This window comes from Dipodomys ordii, unplaced genomic scaffold (genome assembly GCF_000151885.1).
Source record: "Dipodomys ordii isolate 6190 unplaced genomic scaffold, Dord_2.0 Scaffold188, whole genome shotgun sequence".
Classification (NCBI taxonomy): domain Eukaryota; kingdom Metazoa; phylum Chordata; class Mammalia; order Rodentia; family Heteromyidae; genus Dipodomys; species Dipodomys ordii.
In genome coordinates, this window is record NW_012267404.1 from 2,978,442 (window position 1) to 3,002,164 (window position 23,723).

A 23,723-nucleotide genomic window follows, 5' to 3' on the forward strand; every position below is an offset into this window, starting at 1 on the left:
ATAATGGGTTTTGATGTTTGTCACCAACTAACCATTACCTTATTTCTATAGAGGCCTTAACTGTCCCATAAGATCTTTTTTGTTCCTTCTTTAATAGTAAACACCAAGGAGACTTAGATCTAGCAAGTCTCTTAGTAAATGAAAGAGTAATAGGAAGTTCTTTCTCCTAAGTAGTTATCTCAGCAATTGCCATACATTCTTTCTGTTCTAGCCACGCCTACAGCTTTTTGTAAGTTTCTTACAAACAATTCCTTCTGCTGAAGTGACTTTGTGAAACCCCCAATACTTTTATATTTACTTATAACTTGTCTACTAGCCTCCATAAGAGGGGTTTCAGGGTAGCACTTAACTCTGGTGAGTTAGTCATATTTTTAAGACACTCATCAGATATTGGAGTAGTCAACACTCTTAAGAAAGAGCTTTGTATAAGGGAATGCTGACAATGAGCAAGTACACAAAGCAGTAGAGGCAGTAAAAGATTAATAGGCACTCTTATGAGGGAAAGAAAGGCAGAAACACATCTTTCCCAGGGGCTTGGCAGCCTTTTCCCAGGAGTAGGCCTCTTAGAAGCCCTATTCTCCGAGGTAGACTTTGGTGAAGTCCCAAAACTTGGAGATAGGTTCCTGTAAAGCCCCATTCTCTGAGGTAGACTTCGGTGAAGTCCCAAAACTCAGAGATAGGTCTCTGAAATCCCTATCATGGTCTGATAGATGGTTTCCCATGCTAAGCAGACTCTACTGGAGTCAGCGTGGCAGGAATGAAACATCTCAAAATGTACAATTGATGTGCATAAATAAAAATAATGGAGCATATGATTATCAATATAAAAACATAAACTCATATCTGGCTTTCAGTTGCAAAGATCAATTGACAAGAAAATTTCACTTTTATTTATTTATTATTTTTGGTGGTTGTGGGGCTTGAACTCTGGGCTTAGGTGCTGTCCCTGCACTTTACAGTTCAAGGCGAGTGCTCTACCGCTTGAACCACAGAGGCAGTTCCAGTTTTCTAGTGCTTTCTTGGAGATAAGAGTCTCATGGACATTCATGCCCGGGCTGGCTTTGAACCTCGACCCTCAGATCTCAGCCTCCTGAGTAGCTAGGATTACAGGTGTGAGCCACTGGCCACCAGCTTTCCCTCTTTTTTTTTTTAACACCAACACAAAAGTAAAGACGTGAACACTAGCCTTTTACATTATTCTCTGTATGTCTGTGTCTTACAATATTTTCCTCAGGAAGAGACACTTGTGGACATTGCTTTTGTTCATTAAATCTGCATCCCTAGATATGACAGGTGACATCATCAAAGAGTTTTCCTACCATCTCCCCCTTCCCATTCCCAGTGCTTGTCGTAATGGGGTCAACATGGGACTCTAGTTTGTTTCATTGCTTCACTGAATTTTGAACAAAGTAGGACAGTCCAAGAATGACCAAAGGCATGATGTTTATTATGGATTATATACAGAGAAAGCAGTCTGACCTATCACATGGTAATCATTTTTTGGTTTTGTCATACTAGCTTATTAGTAAATCAGCATTAGAAAAATATTAGAACATGGAGTGGTGAATAAAACTATTATAAAACATAAGAGACTATAGATGTGATAGTGCAGTGACACAGGAATCCCACCAAAATGGAGAACAGATCTTCCTGGATCTGTGGGGGGGGTGTGGGGGGAGAGAGCAGATGTGAGAAGAGAGGACAGGAAAGCATTCCTGGCAGGGGAAGTTGGTGAGTGATACTCAGAGGCGGGAACTGCAGATTGCTGCACAGATGGAGCCAGACAGCAGAGCTCTTCTTTACACTGGAATGAAGCTCAGCTGGTATGATGGTGGCACAGAGATAAGCCCATTCAGAACTGGAGTGGTATCGAGGTCCTGTGAATCCACGAGAGATTTCAGGTTGAAATTCTGTAGAATGGTGATCAGGAATAAAAACAGCTCCATGCGGGCCAGGCCTTCTCCAACACAAATCCGTTTGCCTGAAATTTTTGTAAAACAAAAACAAGTCAAAGCAGGAAATGACTCCACCTATGTAAGTGTGAGAGTGTGAAGCATTGCATTTGTAACTGGCAAAAGAAAGTGTCAATGTGCCTTCAGTGAATTACCGAATGCACAGAGAGCAGGAAAGCTGTACAGATACCTGGAAATATGTAATCTTCACTAATACATTATCTGAGAATGGCAGCACAGGCACACACAAACTTGTAAGTCTAGCACAGGAGACTAATAGAGAGAATTCTGAGTTGGTAACTACTTTGGGCTACATTTTTAAGATCCTCTCTAAAACAAATCCAAAGAAAATCATACCAAAAAATTATATTATAAGAAAACAGATTACCATCTTCATGTAAGCATTTTATTAAGAATTTTTACATGAAAAATGCTCTTTAAAAAATTTTCCTGCTCTCCTCCCCTCTTTACTCTTTCTCTATGCTTGGTTGAGGATTGCCAAATTATTGTATCAGTTATTCTAATATGTTCCCTGCTAAAGGAAAAGATCATAATTCTGGAAGACCTTTTAGCTCCCAATCTTATTTTTTTCCTTTTTTCAACCTGAATGCTTACTTCCATTCCTTCTCTCTTAGTATTATCCCTACTAATCAGGAAGGCCTATGATCATATTTTGGGATTTCCTCTAAACCTTTGTATCTATAGAGTAATTAATATGTAGGACATAGACCTACCCATGACTCCAAGTAGAATTCATCACATATAAAGATAGTGGTAGGCAATACTGCTTTCCAAATCAACTCAGAAGTCAAATCTTGACACCGTCATTAACTATCCATGTGGGGTAAGTTAGTAAAATATCTGAGCCTTATTTTCTTCAAATATTAAGTGGGGATGCTAATAATTCCTTTATAAAATGTTGGTGAGAAATTAAAATAATAATTGATTTTGATTTATTACAATTTTAATCAAGTATTCATTATCGATTTATAAAAATTTTGGGTCTCAGGTTTCAATGATATACTTTGTATGTTCTAGAGACATCTGTGTTTTTCTAAGAAAACCTATTCATATTGCTCATGTAAACTGTCCCCAGAAAAATAGCGAACACATTTTGCATTTTAATATTAACAGCCCAACTGTCCATTTTTTATCAGCCTACATTAAATTACAAAGTTTAAGTACTACATCATGAAATTCCTTTTGGCTATGATACATTTCCCTACAGACATCAAGACACAGACCACATTTCATGTCCTTTCTTGTGCTCTTTGTGTCCATCAAGCCATAAAATCTTGCCTCTCATTCAGCTTCCCAAATATCATATTCAGATTGTCACTGACACTCAAATCATTTGAAGCCATAATTTTCTCATTACTTAAAATGTTTCCCTTTGTGTAAAAAAAGTGAATTTTTCAAGAGAGATCACTGCCTTTCCCCATGGTATCTATATGACAGATGTAAAGCAGATATCAAAGGTCAGGTCATTAGTTGGGTGCCAGTGGCTCATGTCTACAATCCAACTACTGGGGAGGCTGAGATCAGAGGATCGTGATTAGAAGTGAGCCTGGGGTAAGAAAGTCCCTGAGACTCTTACCTGCAATTATCCACCAAAAGGCAGAAGTACAGCTGTGGCTCAAAGGGGTAGAATGCTAGCATTGAGCAACAAAGGTCAGGAACAGGGCCGAAACCCTGACTTCAAGCCCTACAACTGACACTTAAAAAAAAACCAAAACCCAAATAAATAAAGGAACAAACAAAAAAGACAAAAAATCACAGTGTCAGTGAAGGAAGGCTGCTCCCTGTTCAGACACACAGCACACATACTGCAGGTGTGGGGATACAATATCCAGACACATGTCTTAGACTGAAAGAAGAGCAGAGTGCTCTGTGATCATTGTGGGATATCTATCATACATTGCTGCTATGTCCATAGGATTATTTCACAGTTTCTGACACTGATAAGAGTACATGTTCTGTTCTTGTGGTTCATGACTTTCTTAAAAATGTTTTACTCTGTCTTCCATCTACTATCTGTCCCTTTTGAAGTACCTTAAATGTATTAAAAATGTTGATTATGCCATTTTCTGTTTAATAATCAAGTTCAAGAACTTGACAAATGAGTTAATACTCCACCCACAAATTCTCATGTCTTGTCATCTGTGATGATCTTCCCTCACTGCCCTTTGGTGTTCTTCTGTGCCTTTTGGGAGAGAATCTTTCTATAGAGAAGCCTGGGGGTGACAAATGTCACAAAAAGATGTGGGGGGACCTCTGATGAGATAATCTTTTTCATTGTGAGTGAGGGCAGTTTAAATGAGTTTTACTGTTTAGGAAGAGATCATTATGATATATGTAAAGAAAGAATGCCAGAATTGCTTGCTTTACCCTGTTGAACTTGGAAGAAATGCACAGAGAAACTGATGTCTCACTAATCTGATCAAACAGTGGAGATGCATCATGAACAGGAAAGTGCAAGGGCATTGAGAGTGCTGCTCCTAATCAGGAGCTTATGGGAAATACACCAGCCCCAAGGAGGCTTTATGTAAGTTCCCACTGACATCCCCCCCCCAAAGTTATCTGAGGTATGGAAATGAAATTTTATTACCTGCTGAGAAAGGCATAAAGTAGTTACTTTTCTTAAAGTTACCACTTTCATCCAGAAAGTGGCCAGGGTCAAACTTGTCAGGATTGGGGAATTCCTTGGGGTCATGCAGCACAGATGTCAGTGATATCAGTATGGATGTGCCCTGGGAACAATACACACAGATAACATAAGCTAATTAGATAGATATAGATGTAGATATATGTATAGAAACACCTATATCTATATCTATATATACATAGATCTGTACATATATATACCAAGCTCTGTATGAATTTATATATAGAGATCTATATAAATCTATACACACATATGTAGATATATAGATATATGTATGCATGTATGTATACAAAGCCAGGTGCCAGAGGCTCACATTTGTTATCCTAGATGCTCAGGAGGCTGAGATCTGCATACTACAGTTAACAGACAGTTCAGGCAGGAAAGCCCATGGTGTTGTTTTCTCCAATCAATTACCAGAAAATCAGAAGTGGCACTGTGGTTAAGTGGTAAATCAGTAGCTTTGAGAAAAAGGTCAGAGACAGTGCTCTGGCTCTGAGTTCAAGCCCCATGACCAATAAAAAACATAGTTAAAGCAGTGACAGATACAATGAAAATCACTTAGTTCAATCTTCTGGTCTATAGGTAATGAAGACTTCCATCCAGTGAACTGGCTTCAGAACCAATAAATATCAACACAGAATGTATTGAAAAAAGGCAAGTATCTCCTAATTTTAACAATTCTATAGCATAGACATAAAGGATCTTGAAGAAGATTAAAGCCCAAGGAACTCAAAAGTATGATTACAAGAAAAATTATTTCAACAAAATGATTTCAATACAATAAAAAGAACAAGAATAAAAAATGAGTGAATTTGAAGTGGATACAAATAAGCAGCTGAATGAAGTAAGACAATGAAATATATATAAATGAGGAGTTCAATAAAGATACATAAATATTAAAAAATAGTTAAACTAAAATTTTGGAAATGAAAAACCATATGAATCATAAAAACAATCAAAAGAGTGTATCAGATTGAAACAGAATATCAGGGATCAAGGAAAATGTAGATATATTAGAATAGTCAGATGAAGAACTAGGTGAAAAGTAAAGTATTAAATTATTATACAAGCCCACCTGGGAAATTTGAAAGGCCAAACCTATGGAACATAGACATAGAGGTTGAAGAAAAGGCCCATGCTAAAACAATACAAAACATAGTCAATAAAATTATGTGAGACTATTTTCTAAATCTTTTACAATCCAGGTACAAGAGTTTTTAGGACAGCAAACAGATCATATCCAAAAAGAATCACTCCAAGACACACTACAGTTAGGTTAAATGTTTAGAAACAGTAAACAGTACTGACAGCTGCCAAAGAAAAGCAATGAGTCATCTATGGTGGCAAGCCCATCAGCATAATACCAGATTTCTCAACAGCAGAAACCTTAAAAGCAAGAAGGGCATAAAGCAATAGAAGGTCAACAACTACCCATCTAGAATACAATGACTGCATTTGCTTATCAGACCTTCCTCCATTCCTGTGCCCCTAATGTCCCTCCTCCAGTGTTTCCATTGCCTGGTATTCGTTTTGATAACAATATGGAATGATTCACAAATTTGAGATTCACCCTTATGCAGGGGTCATGCTAATCTTCTCTGTATTGTTTCTTTTTACCATGTATGCTGCCTAAGAGAGCACCACACTAAAATTTTAAACACATTAAAAAGAAGAAACCGAGGCATTCACACTGTGAGACCACAGGAGGATACTCTGGGGAGAAAAACACAAAGGTTCAATACCTATGTGCATCTGATCATACAAAGTAATATTTATTGGAATGAACTCCAGAAAATGAAAATGAGGGTTTTTTCCTTCTTTTGCTGTTTTTTGTTTTCTTTCCTCTTTGTTCTGTTTGTTCATTTATCTTTCTTTGGGAGTGTAAGGGGAGGCACAGAAATGGAGGGACAAAGGGTGAACAAATGCAGCAGTGGCACTCACCAGACACTGTTCAAAATGAACTATACAACTTGTGGATGGGGATGAGAAGGAAAAACTGGGAGAGAGACAAGGAAGAGGTGGCAGTGTCCAAGAAGAAACCTACTCTACCTGAATTATGTAACTGTAACCCCTCTGCACATCACCTGTATAATTAAAACTTTTCAAAGAAGAAGAATCATTACAGAGAATAGATCTGATTCAAAATATTATCATGTTTATGTTCAAAATTCATACATAAGTAAGAACATATCGAAAATTTCCCTACTGTTATTTTTTAATCTACTTAAGGTATCAAAATTGACTGTGAAATACCAAGCTTGAAATCTTTTCTGCCAATCATAATGAAACAAATATGACCACTAAAATCTATTTTGTTTATACCATCCTGGCTGCCAGTGTAAAAATTCAACAAAGTAAAATTATAGGCACAGGAATTGGAAAAACAAGTATAAAATATTAAAGTAGATATTATGGTAATGCACCTTAAAGTTCCAAACAAATCTACAGAGAATTCATTAGCAATGACTAGTAAATTTCATGAGTTTATATTTTATGAGGTCATCAGAATGATTAAGGCAGTTATGTTTCTATATATCAGGTACAAATGATAGCAAAGGCACCATAAAAATAATAACAATCAAGCCAGGCACTGGTGGCTCCTGTCTGTAATCCTAGCTACTCAGGAGATCTAAGGATCATGGTTCAAAGCCAGCCCAGGCAACAAAGTCCATGAGTCTCTTATCTCCAGTTAACCACCAGATAACTGGAAGTGGAACTGTGGTGCAAACTGGTAGAGCACTAGCTTTGAGGAAATGAGCTCACAGACAGTGCACAGGCCAACAAGCACAAAGCCAATGAAAAAATAAAACAGTAATAGTGAAAATGCTATGTTTTAGAGAAAGTCTATGAATATATTTGTAATCGATCTTGAAAACAAAATATTACTTGGAAACTAAAGTAAAGCATTGGTAAATTAGAAGCAGGACTCTTTCGTGAATTGAAGAAATTAAGGTTAACATTTTCCCCCAAATTTATCTATAGCAGAACATATTTGGAAATTGAAAAATAACAAGCTTTTGCATTCATTTGGAAATACAAAAACTAAGCATAGCCAAAAGATCAAGAAGAAGGAGAAGGAAGAATAGTAGGAGGAGGAAGAGGAAAGAAAGACAACAAGGAGAACAAGGAGAAGTCTCTAAAACAAAAAGAATTTAAGGGGCATAACAAAGTTGGGATTCACAGTGTGGGATACCAAGGATAATTTCGCATGGATATACAAACCCAATCTTGCTATACCACAACCTCTCCTGACCAGCCAACTGTGAGACTTTTGCAGCTCTCTCATGTGGTATGGAGGAGAGGAATCCTGCAGTGACCTCAAGAACTCAAGCTCCCTATGGAGACTCAGCAGAAAAGAAGCTCACTTTGGGAATGATGTAGTCTCTGAACTTAATGTCACGGGTCACTACATGGGGCAAGGTCATGGGTACAAGATCAATGTATCTCTGGATCTCATGCAGCACAGCATCTGTGTAGGGCATTTGGCTCCTGTCCTGCATGCAGGGGCTGCGGTGTCTGCCAATCACATGGTCAATCTCTTCCTTCACTTTAGCTGGTGAGACATAATAAGAAATGGTGGAACAAGAGGAAAGTGACACATTGATCACAGTAAGCACATAAATTGTGATAGTGAATCTTAACAAGATTTGAAGTAAGGGCTGGGAAGGTGGCTCAGTGGTAGAGCGCTTGCCTTGCATGCATGAGGCCCTGGGTTTGATTCCTCAGCACCACATAAGAAAAAAGAAAAATGCTGGAAGTGGCGCTCTGGCTCAAGTGGTAGAGTGCTAGCCTTGAGCTGAAGAGCTGAAGGACAGCACCCAGGCCCAGAGTTCAGGTCCCACAACCGGACCAAAAAATTTTTTTTGAAGTAAAAAAATACATGCCCCATGGAGTATTAATACTTCAGCATGTACACACATCATTTTCCTGCTTAGTAGCCTTATAATGAGTTAATCAAGGCATAGAGGTTAGTTTCTTGTTAAGAAAAACATAAACAAAAAAACAAAAAGATTATTAATGTACATGTAATATACTTTACATTGAGATTTAATACCTTTATTTAATATGTAAAAAGTATATTATCATAGGAACTACATACTTATAATACTGTAATAATAAAACATTATAAAATAAAGGGAATAAAATATGAACAATAAAAGTACACTTTTGAGGACACTATTATCTTCACTTGTATCTTCAGATTTCACAAGTCTCCACAAATATGAATGCTAATTCATGGGCTAGCCATCATAAATCATTCTAAGTATGACTTTGAAGATATTAATAAAATATTCCCATTTTGTTTAAATTCAGAAGTATTTTTTGCTGATAAAAGAGATAATTTTAGAGTAAAATGACTTTTAAATTCTATTAGTGTATAGATAATAAGTTAATAATGTGTCTTTTTAAAAAGGAGTTTACTTTTTCTGTAGTTGATATCAATAGAAGAATATATTTCAAAAACTAAACAGGACATAATTAAGTAAAACTATAAATAGGGATTGACTTTGGTTCAGACACATTATGATGCATGAAAGACTGTGCTGAATTGCAACCCTTTGTACAGCAATTAAATAATAAAAATGAAAATATTTGTATGCATCTATGGAAGTATCAGCATTAAATACATTTGAACAATAAATGTACCCTAATAAAAATGCAGAAGAAGAAATGGTAGTTCTCTAAGAAAAACAATAAACATTATATTTTATTTTAAAATGATTATTATTTAAGCATTATACAAATAGTGTATATCTTTGTGTACGCATGTGTACAGTGTACAGTACTACTCACATTATCAAACCACTTTCTGATGATATCCATATTGGGAATCCTAGAATCTGCTTTGGAAAATTATGTTCATATTCTAAATAATGATGCTTTCTTTTTTTTTCTTTTTACTGGACCTGGAGCTTGAATTCAGGGCCTGGCTGCTGTCCTTGAACTTCTTTGTGCTCAATAATATGTACTTTGTGCTCTATCACTTGAGCCACAACACCACTTCTGGCTTTTTTCTGAGTAGTTTATTGGAGATAAGAGTCTCATTGACTTTAATACCTGGCCTGGCTTTAAATTTCAATCCTCATATCTGAGCCTCATGAGTACATAAGAATCTAGGCATGAGCCACTGGTGCTGGATGCCCAGTTGATTTTTTTAATCACTTTTAGAGAATATTTATTGATATCCTAGTATGTGAGAGTGAAATGTGCATTCACACCTCTGTCTTATATATTTAGCCACATCTGAAAAGGCACATAGAGATAAACATGTATGTTTCCCCTTACTTCATTCACAACAATATACTAGATATTATGTATCAGTATTTGAACCAATATTTACAGTTTCAAGCATTCTGGTTCAGAAATATTGTTCCCAGGGTGGAAATTAGAATTGCATTCCATTTATTGTACTTCCCTTTTCTTTCTTATCAGTCAGTTCATGATTTTCTATTTCCTGAGTTAGAATTATTTGAAAATTCACAAATACTTGTGTAAAATATCTATCAATTAATGGTTAGTAAGTGGGAATTCTGAGACTCTTGTCCATGTCTCCTTCCTTCTCAGTGTCTCCCCTCCCTCCTTGCATCATTGGTTTCTGGTTTGTTCTGATGTTTTTGAGTTTGTAGCAGCCTCAGTGAGATTCAGAATACCTCATAACCTTCCTGCTCCAGTTTCTGGAGTCCATGATTTTCTTTGACTTGGTTTGAGATAACTGAACAAAACATATTGTGTGAAAAAAGAGAAAATGGGTTATGAAGTTTATGGCTGATTTGGAAGTCCTCTCCCATCTTTTCTCTTTACTCTTAAGAGTTTTGATGCACTCCCATCATCTCTTGATATCTGACCTAGTTGTGTCTTTCTGAAACTTGGGATGATCTTCTTTCTAACCCTGGTATTCTGGAATGCTAAAACTTTATGCTGAGTGAAGACTTTTATCCCTTTATTCTGCTGGACACTTGGAGAGTATATTTTTTTATCAAATTGGTAAAATATGGAGGGTCTTAGAGTTCTTCATTCTGGAAGAATTTCAGGAAAAAAGACACATAAAAATTGTACATCACCTTGAGGGGATGTGGCCAAAGGGAACCCTACTGCATTGTTGGTGTGAGTGTAAACTTGTTCAACCACTTTGGAAAGCAGTATGGAGGTTCCTCAAAAGACTACACATAGAGCTCCCTATGACCCAGCAATCCCACTTTTGGACATTTACCCAAACAGTTACAAACAAGGCTATACTAAATCTACCAGCACAACTATGTTTATTGCAGCATTCTTCACCATAGCTAAGATATGGCACCATCCCAGATGACCCTCAGTAGCTGAATGGATCAGAAAAAATGTGGTATAATATACATATATATATTATATATAACTAGTATATGTCTATGACTAGCACAAAAGGTCAAAAACCATGTATGTAATATAATATATATATATATATATATAACTAGTATACGTCTATGACTAGCACAAATGGTCAAAAGCTATGTACATATGAACATACAAGATGATGCTAAGTGAAATTACCCCAAAGATAGGGACACAAGAAGTTTTATCTTTTTTACTGTTGTTTTTAATGTATTTATAATGTAGTATGTAATACTTTTGTTTCTTTTCTATGTATAACTCCTGTCTTCACTGTATTTGATTCCAGTGCCCTGCATCTTGTATATACATTTTTTCTAATTTGGGGAGGGGAAAGGAAATAACAAAATGCTGAAAGAAAAATACAGATTGACCCATTGTAACAATGAGATGTACAAGACACTATGTTGAAAACCAACTTTACACCTTTGTGGGTGGGGAAGGGAGGAGTTGGAGGTGGGGGGGGAAGGAATGGTAGGGGAAAAAACAAAGAAGGAGGTAACAATGCTCCATAGGAAATTTACACATTACCTTTTTCATGTAACTGTAACCCCTCTGTACAGTGTCTTTACAATAAAAGATATATACAAAAAATGTTCTGCATAAAAAAAGAGGGTTTGTTCAGGCCTCTCAACTTTATACTTCACTGTGTTTGCCCAAAATTTCTGAGCACAGATTCTTAGTACAGAGAGAAAGAGCTTTCTTGGTGTGGAGAGAGAGTTTTTCTTTTCATCCGAGGAGTGGAGGTGTGATAAGAATTTGAACATGGAGAGTCTGTTTGTTAAACTCTTTTCTATCTTCTTCGATACTTGTTATTTCTAAATAGGAAACTTTATGAGGTTGGGGATGTGGCTTAGTGGTAGAGTGCTTTCCTACCATGCATAAAGCCCTGGGTTTCATTCCTCAGTACCACATACACTGAAGAAGGCAGAAGTAGGGTTGTAGCTCAAGTGTAGAGGCCTAGCCTTGAGCAAAAGAAGCTCGGAGACAGTGCCCAGCCCTAGGACTGGCAACATAAAAAGGGAGAAACTTTATGGAATTTTGGAGACATAGCTTGGGTTTCCTTCTCTCAGAACTTTTCCTGTTACCACATTTAGGTGAAAGCAACATGTGTCTGGCTCAGTTACTTTATCACAATTACATCTACTCTGAGTATCAGAATTTTGGTCGACATCTTATCTGGTTAGTATTCTCTTCTCTTCTTTGTTATGAGAGGACTAATTCTCATTTAAATTATTTTATACTTATTTCCTAAACCTTTACATAGTGTTTCCACACCTAAAACTATATAAATACAAAACAACATTGTAAAAGATATAAATCACAGATGCCCTTGTAAAATTCTAACTTTACCAAACATAAGTTTTATGGACTTAGATTTCTGAAATTTTAAAATTCCTTCAGGTATGGCATCTGTCTCAATAATACCTTTCTAATGAGTTTCTTTTTAGAAAATGTTCTGGAATGGAATTTATCTCATACATCCTCATTAATTTCTAGGACTTGTACTTATCCATGGGTGACAAGAGATCTCTTTGGCCTATGGCAGCATTAGAATAGTCACAATGAGGAAAAATATATAGAAGAACCTACTGCAAAAGCTGGAGTTTTGGGTGTAAAATCAACATGTTATTGTATGTCAACTTATTCTAGAGCAGTTTTCCAACAATTACCTGCCAGAAAATTCAGACACAAGACAGAGTCTTGCTGCTTTTCCTACTGCTGTGTTCTCATCACTTGTCTCTGATTTCAGCTGGTGGCACAGGATGGTGAGCTGTGAGACATACCTGACAATGCAAATCACTACCAGCATCTTTCCTATATTTTCCGAAGTTTCACCTAGGTCTCCCTTGTACTCCTACCTGTGACGTGAGGGTGCTTCAGCAGGAGCAGCAGGGAGTATCTCAGTGTTGTGCTCGTCGTTTCTGTCCCAGCACCAAATAAATCATTTGCTACTATTGTCAAACCTTCATTAGTAAATTCTGATGGCTCCTTGTGATTTTCCTTCTCCTAAGATTTGATGCAATTATGTTATTTACCAGCACATGTGATGACAGTGAATTCACAATATCTCACAGTGGTATGGAGTTGGAGAGTAAAGGAATAAGAGTAATGCACAATTGACAGTGGGATGGTGACTAGTTTAGACTAAGTAAGGCTTCAGGCCTCCTGGGCTATCCTGACTCTAACTGATCTGGTGCTGTGACTGTATTTGAGGTCTGAAATTCATCATTCATTTAAGCAATTAATAACTGAATTTTCTCTAAATATTAAAGGATCAGAAAATTGAATACTAGAAGTAGGAAAATTAGGGACATAAGTGTTGTAAGCCTGAAGCAAAAATCTGCAATTAAACTTTTTTTGCTGTTGATGTTATTGAACAGGGTGTGGACATTGTCCTTGAGCTTTTTTCTTCAAGGCTAGTGCTATACCACTTGAACCACAGCTCCACTTCCCACTATTTTCTGTTTGATTTAGAGATAAGAGTCTCAATGACTTATATGTTCAGGTTGCCTTCAAACTTTGATCCTTAGATCTCAGCACCTTAATAGTAGTTTTACAGGGATGTGTCCTCATTGCAATTTAGCTTCTTGTATCACACATTTGCATATGCTGAATATTGCTTGTGAAAATGCTAAAAGGCAGCAAAACTTAGGAGTCACAAGGAACAAGAATGGGTTCATCAGAACCCAATGAGTCAACAGATGGGAAGCACCAAGTCAGGTGGTCTAGGGAACCTGAGTAGGAATGACTAGGAATGCATGAGCTGAAGAGACACTAATCATGAAGACAAAAAGTGTTCACATTAACTTGTCATTGGAACAAAGGAGAGAGGATGGATGAAGCAGTGCCAAGGACTGAGAAGATGGCCCAAAACCAAGTTCTCAACAAGGTTGCAGTTTTATATGTTGAATGAGGAAATCATTAAATGGTCAAAATACATCATTTCCCAACTTGTCCCTGGGCCAACATTAAATCCATCATGCTTTTGTAATCTCCAGATGACTTGTAGTATATCTACTAATATGTTATTAAAACAATTAAATGGATCCTCTCAATATTTGTACTTTCTTGGAAAAGAGTCATCTCCTTTGACTATATCAGCATCACATGCTTTGAAAGCTGGTCAAGTTAAACAAACTTTGGTAATATCTACTTTTCTATGATCATCAAACTACAGCTACTCTTAAAACTTGAGGTCAACTTACTCTAGCATAGTATGTTCAAACACCAATATTAAAGCTCCATCTGTCATAATAAATTTGGGACTTAATAGTTGCAGGTCACTTAGAGTATTATACTCTATGCTGTGTAAATGTTGAAAAATTAATGGAAATCTAAATGAATGAAAAATCTAATGATTCCATGTCATGGACTAAAGCACTAATTTTATCTCATATGCTATCATCATGCAGGAGAAGTTAATGCTACTAAGATAAACAAAAGAGAAGAGATGCTGTCATGAATAGATCTGCCATACAAGAAGTGCTAAGGAGAATCAGCTTTTAAGTAGAAATTAAAGCATATTCAACAATAAATTCACACCAAGTCAAGATATACATGTCCTTGTTAAATATACCCATACAGAAAATATGAATGTTAATTATATTAGATTTTTTCAACCTCTTTTTAGGATTTTTAATATATATTTTTAAGGGAAATATAGGAGGCAATAATCATAGATGAATTCTATGGATACTGAATGTATTAAAGATGTAATGTATGACAAAACAACTGAGGAAGGATGCAATTTGAGGGGGGAGGATTAAAAGTGTAGTCAGACACTAATTCGCTCTAATTTCACACTAGATTGTCATAAGTGCGTTTTAGTAATCCCATGGAAAGTAATGAGGATTCAATTTTGCTTAGTTGATTGCAGTATATCATATAGATATATAATACATATTATATAAGCATTATCTATATGTATTTTACATATATGTTACCTATATAATATACTCTATATGTTTATGTAAAAAAACATAAGGGAAACCTCTAAAATCTATATAAAGAAGATGAATTAGTAAACCTAACAGAAGAGGTGAATATGACTAAATTACATTATACACATCTATAACATATCACAATAGAAGCCTTTGCACAATAAATTTGTTAATAAAAATGTGAAAGGCATAATAAAATAATATTGTGATATATATTTTTAAATACCACAATTAACAATCTGTTATAAGGAAGATTAACCAAGACCAATCATTCCAAAATTATTTCTTCAAAACCTATTCTGACTTAGAGAACATGCAGGAAGTCCACCATAATTACATAATCTATACTATACAGTATATAATAATGACACTCATCTTTATATAATGACATATATTTAGCAGGAAAATTGTTTCTATTTACCTGCCATGTGCATTCTGCTTCTCCTTATTATATTATTTTATATAAAAAGAGTAAATGTATTCTAATTATTTGAGAAATTAATTTTAAGTTTCCCAGGATGCTTAATGTAGATTCCTTTATATAACTGATAACTTGCTTTTTCAAGCACTGCTGGTTTGATGGTTTAAATATCTCTAGTAAAACAGACTAAAAAATATGTCACAGAATGCTCAAGGATTCAAATAAATGTGATTTTTGACATATTACCTGTTTCTTTTTAATCAGGAAACAATCAATCAAGTCCCTTGGATTGTTAACATCCAGTGATTCTTCATGGTCATTTATTTTCTTCAAAATGTAACTATGTAGATCATTAAAATTTTTTAGTAATGTGTTATGACTTCCTGGTAGATAATCAATGAGATCAGGGAAAAGGTTGTAGATCTAAAAGAAAAAGTAATAACTTAATAAACATATTTGCATGTACATACCATATATATTATAGAAAACTTGGCTGTAAATAAAAATGACACATGGCTTCCATCTTGAAGGGAAATTTCAATGGAACATATAAAATGAGAGGGGTTCAAGGTTACCCTAAAATTCAGTCTCATGATAGAGTACCTAACCTCTCTGTGATCACATATTTATTAACTTTTACAGAGTTTAAGCCATGCCAAACTCTGTAAAACATTGTGAAGATTTTTTTTTGGGTCAGTTGTAGGGTTTAACTCTGGGCCTGGGCGCTGTCCCTCAGCTCTTCAGCTCAAGGCTAGCACTCTACCACTTGAGCCACAGCGCCACTTCCAGCTTTTTTCTTGTTGCTTATGTGGTGCTGAGGAATTGTACCCAGGGCCTCATGCATGCAAGACAAGTGCTCTACCACTGAGCCACCTTCCCAGTCCCAATTGTGAAGATTTTTATAGTTCAATTTTGTCATTTCTCCCCAGACTACTTCATCATCTAGGATCACAGTGGAATCAGCAAACACTCTGACTCTATTCAGTGATTCCTAGTAGTTTCTATTGTTGCAAATATGCTTCCTCTCTGAGGAAAAATACTCCGGCTCAGTAATAGCATGAATATGTGATATCTGATTGGAAAACAAACCTGTGGGAAATGTAAGCTTTCAGTAAGCACCTGGATATCCACTGATCCACTAGGAATCAATCAGGACCTGAACAAAGCAATTTATAGGAAAATCCCTTTGGGATTTATTGGGAAATATCAAATTAATTGCTTAAGCACATTAACTTGAGTCAATCCTCTAGGCTTAGACATTTTTCTCAGCTGATTACTTTATATTGTTTTTCTACCATTTCAGCATCAGTTAGCTGTCAAATGTTCTCATTTTGACATGTCCATATATAAATAAAATGCATTTTTCCTTTTGCTGCCAGTACCAGGGTTTGAACTCAGAGCCCCAGACTCTTGCTTCACTTTCTTGGTCATGACTGGTTTTTGCTGACTATTTGGGAGATGGATTCTGTCACACTTCTCTGCCTTGGCTGGCTCAAATCCCTGATCTTCCAGGTCTCACTCTCCTGAGTAAACTAATGTATATCTATGAGCCAACAAGGCCCAGCTATATAATACATCTAGATGAGACAATATATCTAGACTCCTGTGCTACTCTCTCTCATCATTTCCTTCCCTGTTTCCCAAACCAGTTTCAACAGGCTTCATTTTGGAACTGCAGAAAATGAACTACACCCTTATCTATTTCTCTGAAGTTATATCAATTGAAAGTTGATCAAGGATCTTAATATACAACCAGAAACTTTGAAGCTACTACAAAAATAGAATAGGGAAAATGATAGAATGTGTGGTCACAGGCAGTAACTTCCTGAATGGCACTCTACCATTCTTTAGGTAGCACTGTTGCATCCAAGTGTTCACCTTACTAGTGGCTCTTTATTTAATTTGGGTCTGTTAAAAAAAAAAAAAGACAAGTGTTTTCTTAGGAAGAAAAGATCTTGGCTTCACCTGTATCCATGGTGAGCTCAGCATCTCAGCATTCTCATTCAATTTCTCCATCAAGTTCAGGAAGTTCTGGTCTTTATAATCAAAACGATTCTGGAAAACAATGGAGCAGATGACATTGCAGGGAGCACAGCCCAGGATGAAGGTGGGGTCACAGGGTGAGCCTGAAGAGTCAGAAACAAATGAAATATACATATGAAATACTGTACTCAGCCTTGTCCTCTTTACCAATTTTTATTACTGTTTTACTTGTAAATTCCTCTAACAGCCAAATATCCCATTTGAATTAAACCTGCATATCTTTAACCTGGAACCTGAGTTGGCCAGCACAAACCAAGTAGCAAAATAATGTCCGTTCATACTAATTGCCTTTACCTATAGTCTTTCAATCAGATGAATGCTATTTTGGAAAAAGAAGACTTTTACATACCTAATAGTCAATCATTCAGAGTAGCAATATATCTGTTTCCAAAACCTGTAGAGTACACAAAACTGAGAAAGACTGCGATGGAATATCAGGTGTCTATACCTTTTTTGAATCACCAATGGAGAGAAACTAAAGAGAAATTTTACCAGAGTTCAAGTACTAGAATGAACCAAGGTAAAAAGCAGAATGCTTTCATGTTGCATGAGGAAAAAGAGTAATAACTAAGTTTAAGCCTGTTATTAAATGTAAATGTCAGGGAAGGCAAACAAAAACATAGCATTAATAAATGGGAGATTCTTTTTCATTTCAAAATAATAAGTAAATTTCCCCTCCTTAAGGAATAAGTAGACACTAAGTCTAATCAAACACAAAATTTAATTTATGGACAGGGCTGAATTTTTGGAATTCTGCAATAACAATATATACATATATATTTAAATTTGTTTGCCTCTGAGGTTCTATTATTTGACAGATTAATTTTATTTATGGCACTCTTTACAATGAAAAGACTATGAGCAAATCATCAACATGTAAAATGCTACTGAGTTTAAACTGAAAGTAAATAGTCATGAATTAAAGACATTGTGAATTGACGTGGGTTGTTTGGATTAAACAAGTTTCATTGAGCTAGTTGCATATATGTAGGCTAGTTAATGATTGAAATGAGTCTAAGCTCTCAGAAAAACATTTATTATAACTATGAAGGGAGCAGTTATTTGGGAACTTGTTGAGATTTGCTATGACTGTAGGTGTGACATTCACAGATTAAATCTGATTTTAAGTCTTTCATTTTATTTGGAACAATGAATTTAAAAAGCCAGGTTATGTGGAATCCAAGTGGACAATGCTATCCATTGTTAACTATAGGTTAGTAGAATTAGGTAAAAATCTTCTGTTAATTACAGAAGATTTTAACATAAAATCCAATTCACATGGAGAAAAAGAGATGGACAAAATTGAAAAATGAACTAGAATACACTAAAAGAAGACTGGATAAAGAACTGATCATAATAGTTGAAATATAGCTAATTGTGTGTATTTTACAGATAGAGCACATACTTATTCAAAATACATAAATAAAATTCTAAAGTACTGGGTAAGAAGAAATAAGTAATGTTGACCTATAGAACTTGTACTATATTTTCAGAGAAATAATTTTTGAAATGAATTTTATTGAGACAATAAAGAAAATAAAATCTTACACACACCACGACTATCCAAAATTGTAGGCATGGATACTGAGAAATCACTGAAATGTCAATGATAATAAGCATACCAGATAGTTGCATCTTTGTGGGTAGACAGGGTCATTACCACACTGTTCAATTAGCGAGCACGATCTTGCAATGGCTACATTACATACCCTCAATTATGGTAAGAGGGAAACATTGTTCCTCAACTCTTCAGAAAAAAAACAGAAAATATCTATTTAGCCAGACACTGGTGTGGTAGGTCCACACGGAAAGCCAGAGGCTAGAAGCTCATTCCTTTGGTTCTCTCCTCTTGAATCCTAGAAGTCCCTGGCCAGCACTTGAAACCCAAACAACTGGCAGGCCTGGGTGCAGCTCAAGGTCCCTCTGAGATTATCTTTGCTTCCACTGTGGACACACCCCTCCCCGCCCTTCCTTATATAATTTTTCTCCTCCCCTCATAATATCTCTTGCTCCGCCCAATTCCATTTTCTGAGGCTAAAGTTTGCGCTCTCCCTCTCTCAATAAACACTCATCCCTTCAACCACGCCAGAGTGCCCTTTGGGCAACCTTTGCATGATGATGTGATGTTCTTGACAAAAACCCAGATACTCAGGAGGCTGAAATCTGGGGATTGTGGTTGGGAACAAGCAAGCCCAGGCAAACAAATCGCTGCAAATCTATGACATGTATAGTGTCTCACCAGCTAGAAGCTTGAACTGGAGGGATAGCTCAAATGGAATCCATTTCTTAAACAGAAGGGACTTAATGGAGCCTTTTATATTCCTCTCTAAAATAATGATATAAAGCAGCTCCCACCCTTGGTTTTCCTCAACTCCTCCACGAGGCAGCAGGCTTCCTCTTGAACACGCTCTTCAATGCTCCTCCCCATCCCAAAATTCCGCAAGGTCATGAGTGAGAAGCGCCTCATCTCTCTCCATCTGTGTCCATTGCTGAAAATAATTCCTAAATGAAGGGAAGCAGAAACATGAATAGAGAAGTCAAGCAAGGAAAAGGAAGCTGACAGATGGCAGGTACAGGGATGGCCAAGCTTTGGCTCTTTTTCCATCCTCCTTAAGGGCACATCCTCTGCCCACACACAAATATACATACACATGGATATGTACACTTACCAAGGCCTCTATTAACTTTTTCAGCCCATGGGAGCCTGCCTCTTCCAGAGAACTCCTCCCCATGATCAATCAGAGCTTCCTTCACTGCTTCATATCCATGCAACACCACAGTGGGCTTCATGCCCAAATACAGAGTGAACACAGGGCCATAGACTTTTGAGAACTGGAAAATGAAAAGAAAACACATACTAGAGACAGAGGTCATTATTTGTTCCTCAGAGTGAGCCTGAGCAAAACTGATATCATCTTTGTATTTTTATGCTTCTTTATTTTGGCAAACACTGTTATACCCAAGTCCCAGAGACCCTCCGACGACCACCGAGAGACCAGGGAACCCAAACTGCAAAATGCAAGGTTTATTTAACAAGCCAAGGCTCAGGCCTCCTCCCGTACCCCCGACACAGCAGAGGAAGGGAGGGGGCCCCGAGTAACAGTATAGCTGGGCTTATAAAGGCAAAAACCACAAAATTACAGCAATGATATGGTTTAGGGACAAGTTCGATTCTAATTGGTCAGGAACCCGATGTCTGCTTGAGCCATGGAGGCTGACATCTCCTGTGGTTAATCTTCTACTGACTGGGTTTCAAAACCATCCTGTTCTGGGGTGTTCTGCAAACTTTAAATAAAAGTTCCCAAAAATTTTGCACAGACATATTATTGTTTAACTCATTTTTGCAACCTTCGCAACATTAACTTAGAACAGGAATTAGGGACTGACACAAGTTAACTTTTAGAAGCTGTCATAAATTGGCTTTAGTTTGGTTCTTACAACGCGTAACTTAAAATATTGCAAAGATCATATGTTATAAAGGTGGTTTATTATAGCTGTTACTTAGAAATGGTCTATAATTGGCCATGAAATGGACGAGGCAGTTGATGCACCATTATCATTCATCCTCATGTCAAAATACACAGAAGGCTTGTCATGATTCACAAAGAACAAAACAAAGGTCTGTGGATTCTAAATTCATTTCTAGAAACCCATTGATAAGGCTTATTGGACATTCCATGCTCGGTATATGTTTAATTCTCATTTGTACTCCTAACCAGTGTCAGATTACTGGTTTCATATAACCTCTGAAGCTCTTACTGATGAGAATATTACTTCTTTGACAAACAAGAGAAACTGGCAGCTTTAAGTCAGCACAGGTGTTTCTATAGGCAAGTGCAGTTTGGGATCTATCGGTATTAGAAGCAGAGGGCGGGCCCCGCAGAGGCTGCTCTAGTACATGAAACATCCTCCCAAACAATTTCTCACCCAGCAGCATTTTTTGCTCCAGACAAAGTTTTAAGCAAAAATCCAGGTGGACTCTGATACCATCAGTATTCCCTTAAATGGTCTCATGTCTTTATGTTCTCTCATCCTCACAGATAGCTCCTTTCAATCACTCACAGCTTCTCAGAGAAGTTAGCTTTCATGATTTAAAAAAAAAAATCAATGTCTAATATGCTAGATGATTTTTTTTTTCTTTTGGTCTGGTTGTGGGGCCTGAACTCTGGGCCTGGGCGCTGTCCCTCAGCTCTTCAGCTCAAGGCTAGTGCTCTACCACTTGAGCCACACCGCCACTTCCGGCTTTTTTCTTTTTGCTTATGTGGTGCTGGGGAATCGAACCCAGGGCCTCAGGCATACAAGGCTAGCGCTCTACCACTTAGCCACCTTCCCAGCCCGCTATATGAGTTTTTCAAATGAACTTTTAATCACAGAACTTTCCTTACCATGGAGTTTCAGGAAAAAAAAAACATCATAAATTTGACTATCTAACTAAGATGGGGAGAGCCATCCATAACCTTTGCAATTTTGTGGCTGAGACTAAAATAGACAGTAACCCACTCACATAATACATTAGTTCATTCCATGATTAAAATACAAACTGGAAAAGTCACAAGCATGTTACACTTTTTACAAGGATTTTGTTTTATGATAACAAATCATGCTATTCTACCTTCAGCAGTACATTTAAAATATGGTTTCATTCATATCTATCAGAGAACATTGGCCAAACATGAAGAGTACTTACTTTGGTTAAAGATTTAGTGATGTCTTTAATATCAACCTGCAGTATATTTCCAATAATTGGGAAAGGAGTGGGACCTGGAGGGAGCTTCGTTCTCCCAGAGTTCTGTCTCCATATTGAAAAGAGAAGAAGACAGGAGAGACCCAGCACCAGGATAACTACTGGACCCATTGAAGCCTTCTCTTCTTCTGAGAGTATTGTGAGCTTGCAGGGCAGACCTTTTATAATGCTCCCTGAGACTGTAGGTGTGCCTCTTTAATGTTTTAGTCATGATTAGGTAGAAGTTTACTTTAACCTCTCTTCTGATTATACTTTGTCCTGATGATAGAGATAAAAGTAGAATGACCTGTACACATGTCCCTCTTTCCAGAGGCCACAGAGGCAATTGTGATTTAGTTGCTACTTAAAATACAAACCTACCTGCTTTCAATGTTCAGCTATGGTTAAGAAGTATTAAAGTCAACAACTTGAACATTATTCAAATATGGCATTCATTTAAAAAAATTGTTGCTATTCTAAGGTAGATGTACAGAGGGGTTACAATTACATAAGTCAAAGAAAGAGTAAATTTCTTGATTGTCAGATTAGTGACAGGTTGGGAAGTTTTGGAATTTAGGGTATTCTGTATTTTCTAGGAAATGTGTATTTAAACTTGTTTTTTGCTATACAACACTTCCATATGTGTTGTCACTACTGAGACTCTTCAATAAGTTGGTAGACTTGTCCATTTTTATTTCTAACTCAATGTAAACTACCTAGCATCAGTCATGCATTTTGAAAAGCCAAATATATATTGAGTACTGACCAAAAGTTGCAGATCCTTGACCATTATACAAAAGAAAAATGGAAAGCTAAGATGTTTATTATTTTTCTTTTTCTAGTGAGGTAAGGGAGGATCAGGAGTACAGAGCTGTGGATGCCACATGGCTCATAGGTGGAAGAGCTAGGTTTTCAGGGAGATGTCTCATGGCCATTGCCATGCACCATGGCTTCCTGAAGAACAGTCCTGGAATTCTCTCCCCACCACTGCAGCATTGAAACTTGTTCAGTATAACTGAAGGGAAAGCCTTCATCATGTGATTTAGTGGTGTTGTAGGAGGAATGACAGCTTTTCTATTTTTCATTCAAAACCAGAAAAGCTGTTATGCTGATTTTGGTCTCTTTTTAAGGAAAGGAAAATAAAACAAGATACAATGTTTGCATAAATGAACATGTCAATATGAAAGCCTCTTGTATAACTCATTGATGCCAATAAATAATACACAGCAAAGAAGGGACAGTATAGAGAGTAATAGTTACTGAATTATGTGGACATAATTGAGTCATCATGGATCATAAGGACATCTAAACTCAAGTAAAATACAACCACAGGATGCAAAACTGAAAGACTCATATACTACTAAATTAATATATGGTGTTCCAAAAGTAATGCTTAAGTAAAGGTATGTTTGTAAGGATATCATATTTGTTCTAAGTTGACTAGAGCAGATAGTTTTAATTGTAATTTTTGGTGGTACTGGGATTGAAACTCAGGCCTTACACGTACAAGGGCAAAGTGCTTTAACACTTAAGACACACCTCCATCCTTGCTTTAGTTATTTATTTTAAATATAGAATTTTATATTTATGCTCACTCAAGCTATCCTGG

The 23,723-nt window shown here is 36.6% G+C and overlaps 1 protein-coding gene across 3 annotated transcripts; it reads right to left on the minus strand.

Moving 5' to 3' along the window:
- Positions 1-1,799: 1,799 nt before the first annotated feature.
- Positions 1,800-22,246, minus strand: LOC105999358 (cytochrome P450 2C5-like). Of its 3 annotated transcripts, none has more exons than XM_013034330.1 (9): positions 22,079-22,246; positions 20,061-20,223; positions 19,747-19,893; positions 17,314-17,474; positions 15,595-15,771; positions 12,846-12,987; positions 7,983-8,170; positions 4,561-4,702; positions 1,800-1,981 (listed from the first exon to the last, which is right to left on the minus strand). In XM_013034330.1, exons 1-9 carry the CDS (start codon positions 22,244-22,246, stop codon positions 1,800-1,802), a joined length of 1,470 nt encoding a protein of 489 aa, XP_012889784.1. The 3 variants fall into 3 exon arrangements, with proteins under 3 accessions (XP_012889784.1, XP_012889783.1, XP_012889785.1); XM_013034329.1 differs by having other exon boundaries at positions 12,846-12,993; XM_013034331.1 differs by lacking the exon at positions 15,595-15,771.
- Positions 22,247-23,723: the final 1,477 nt, after the last annotated feature.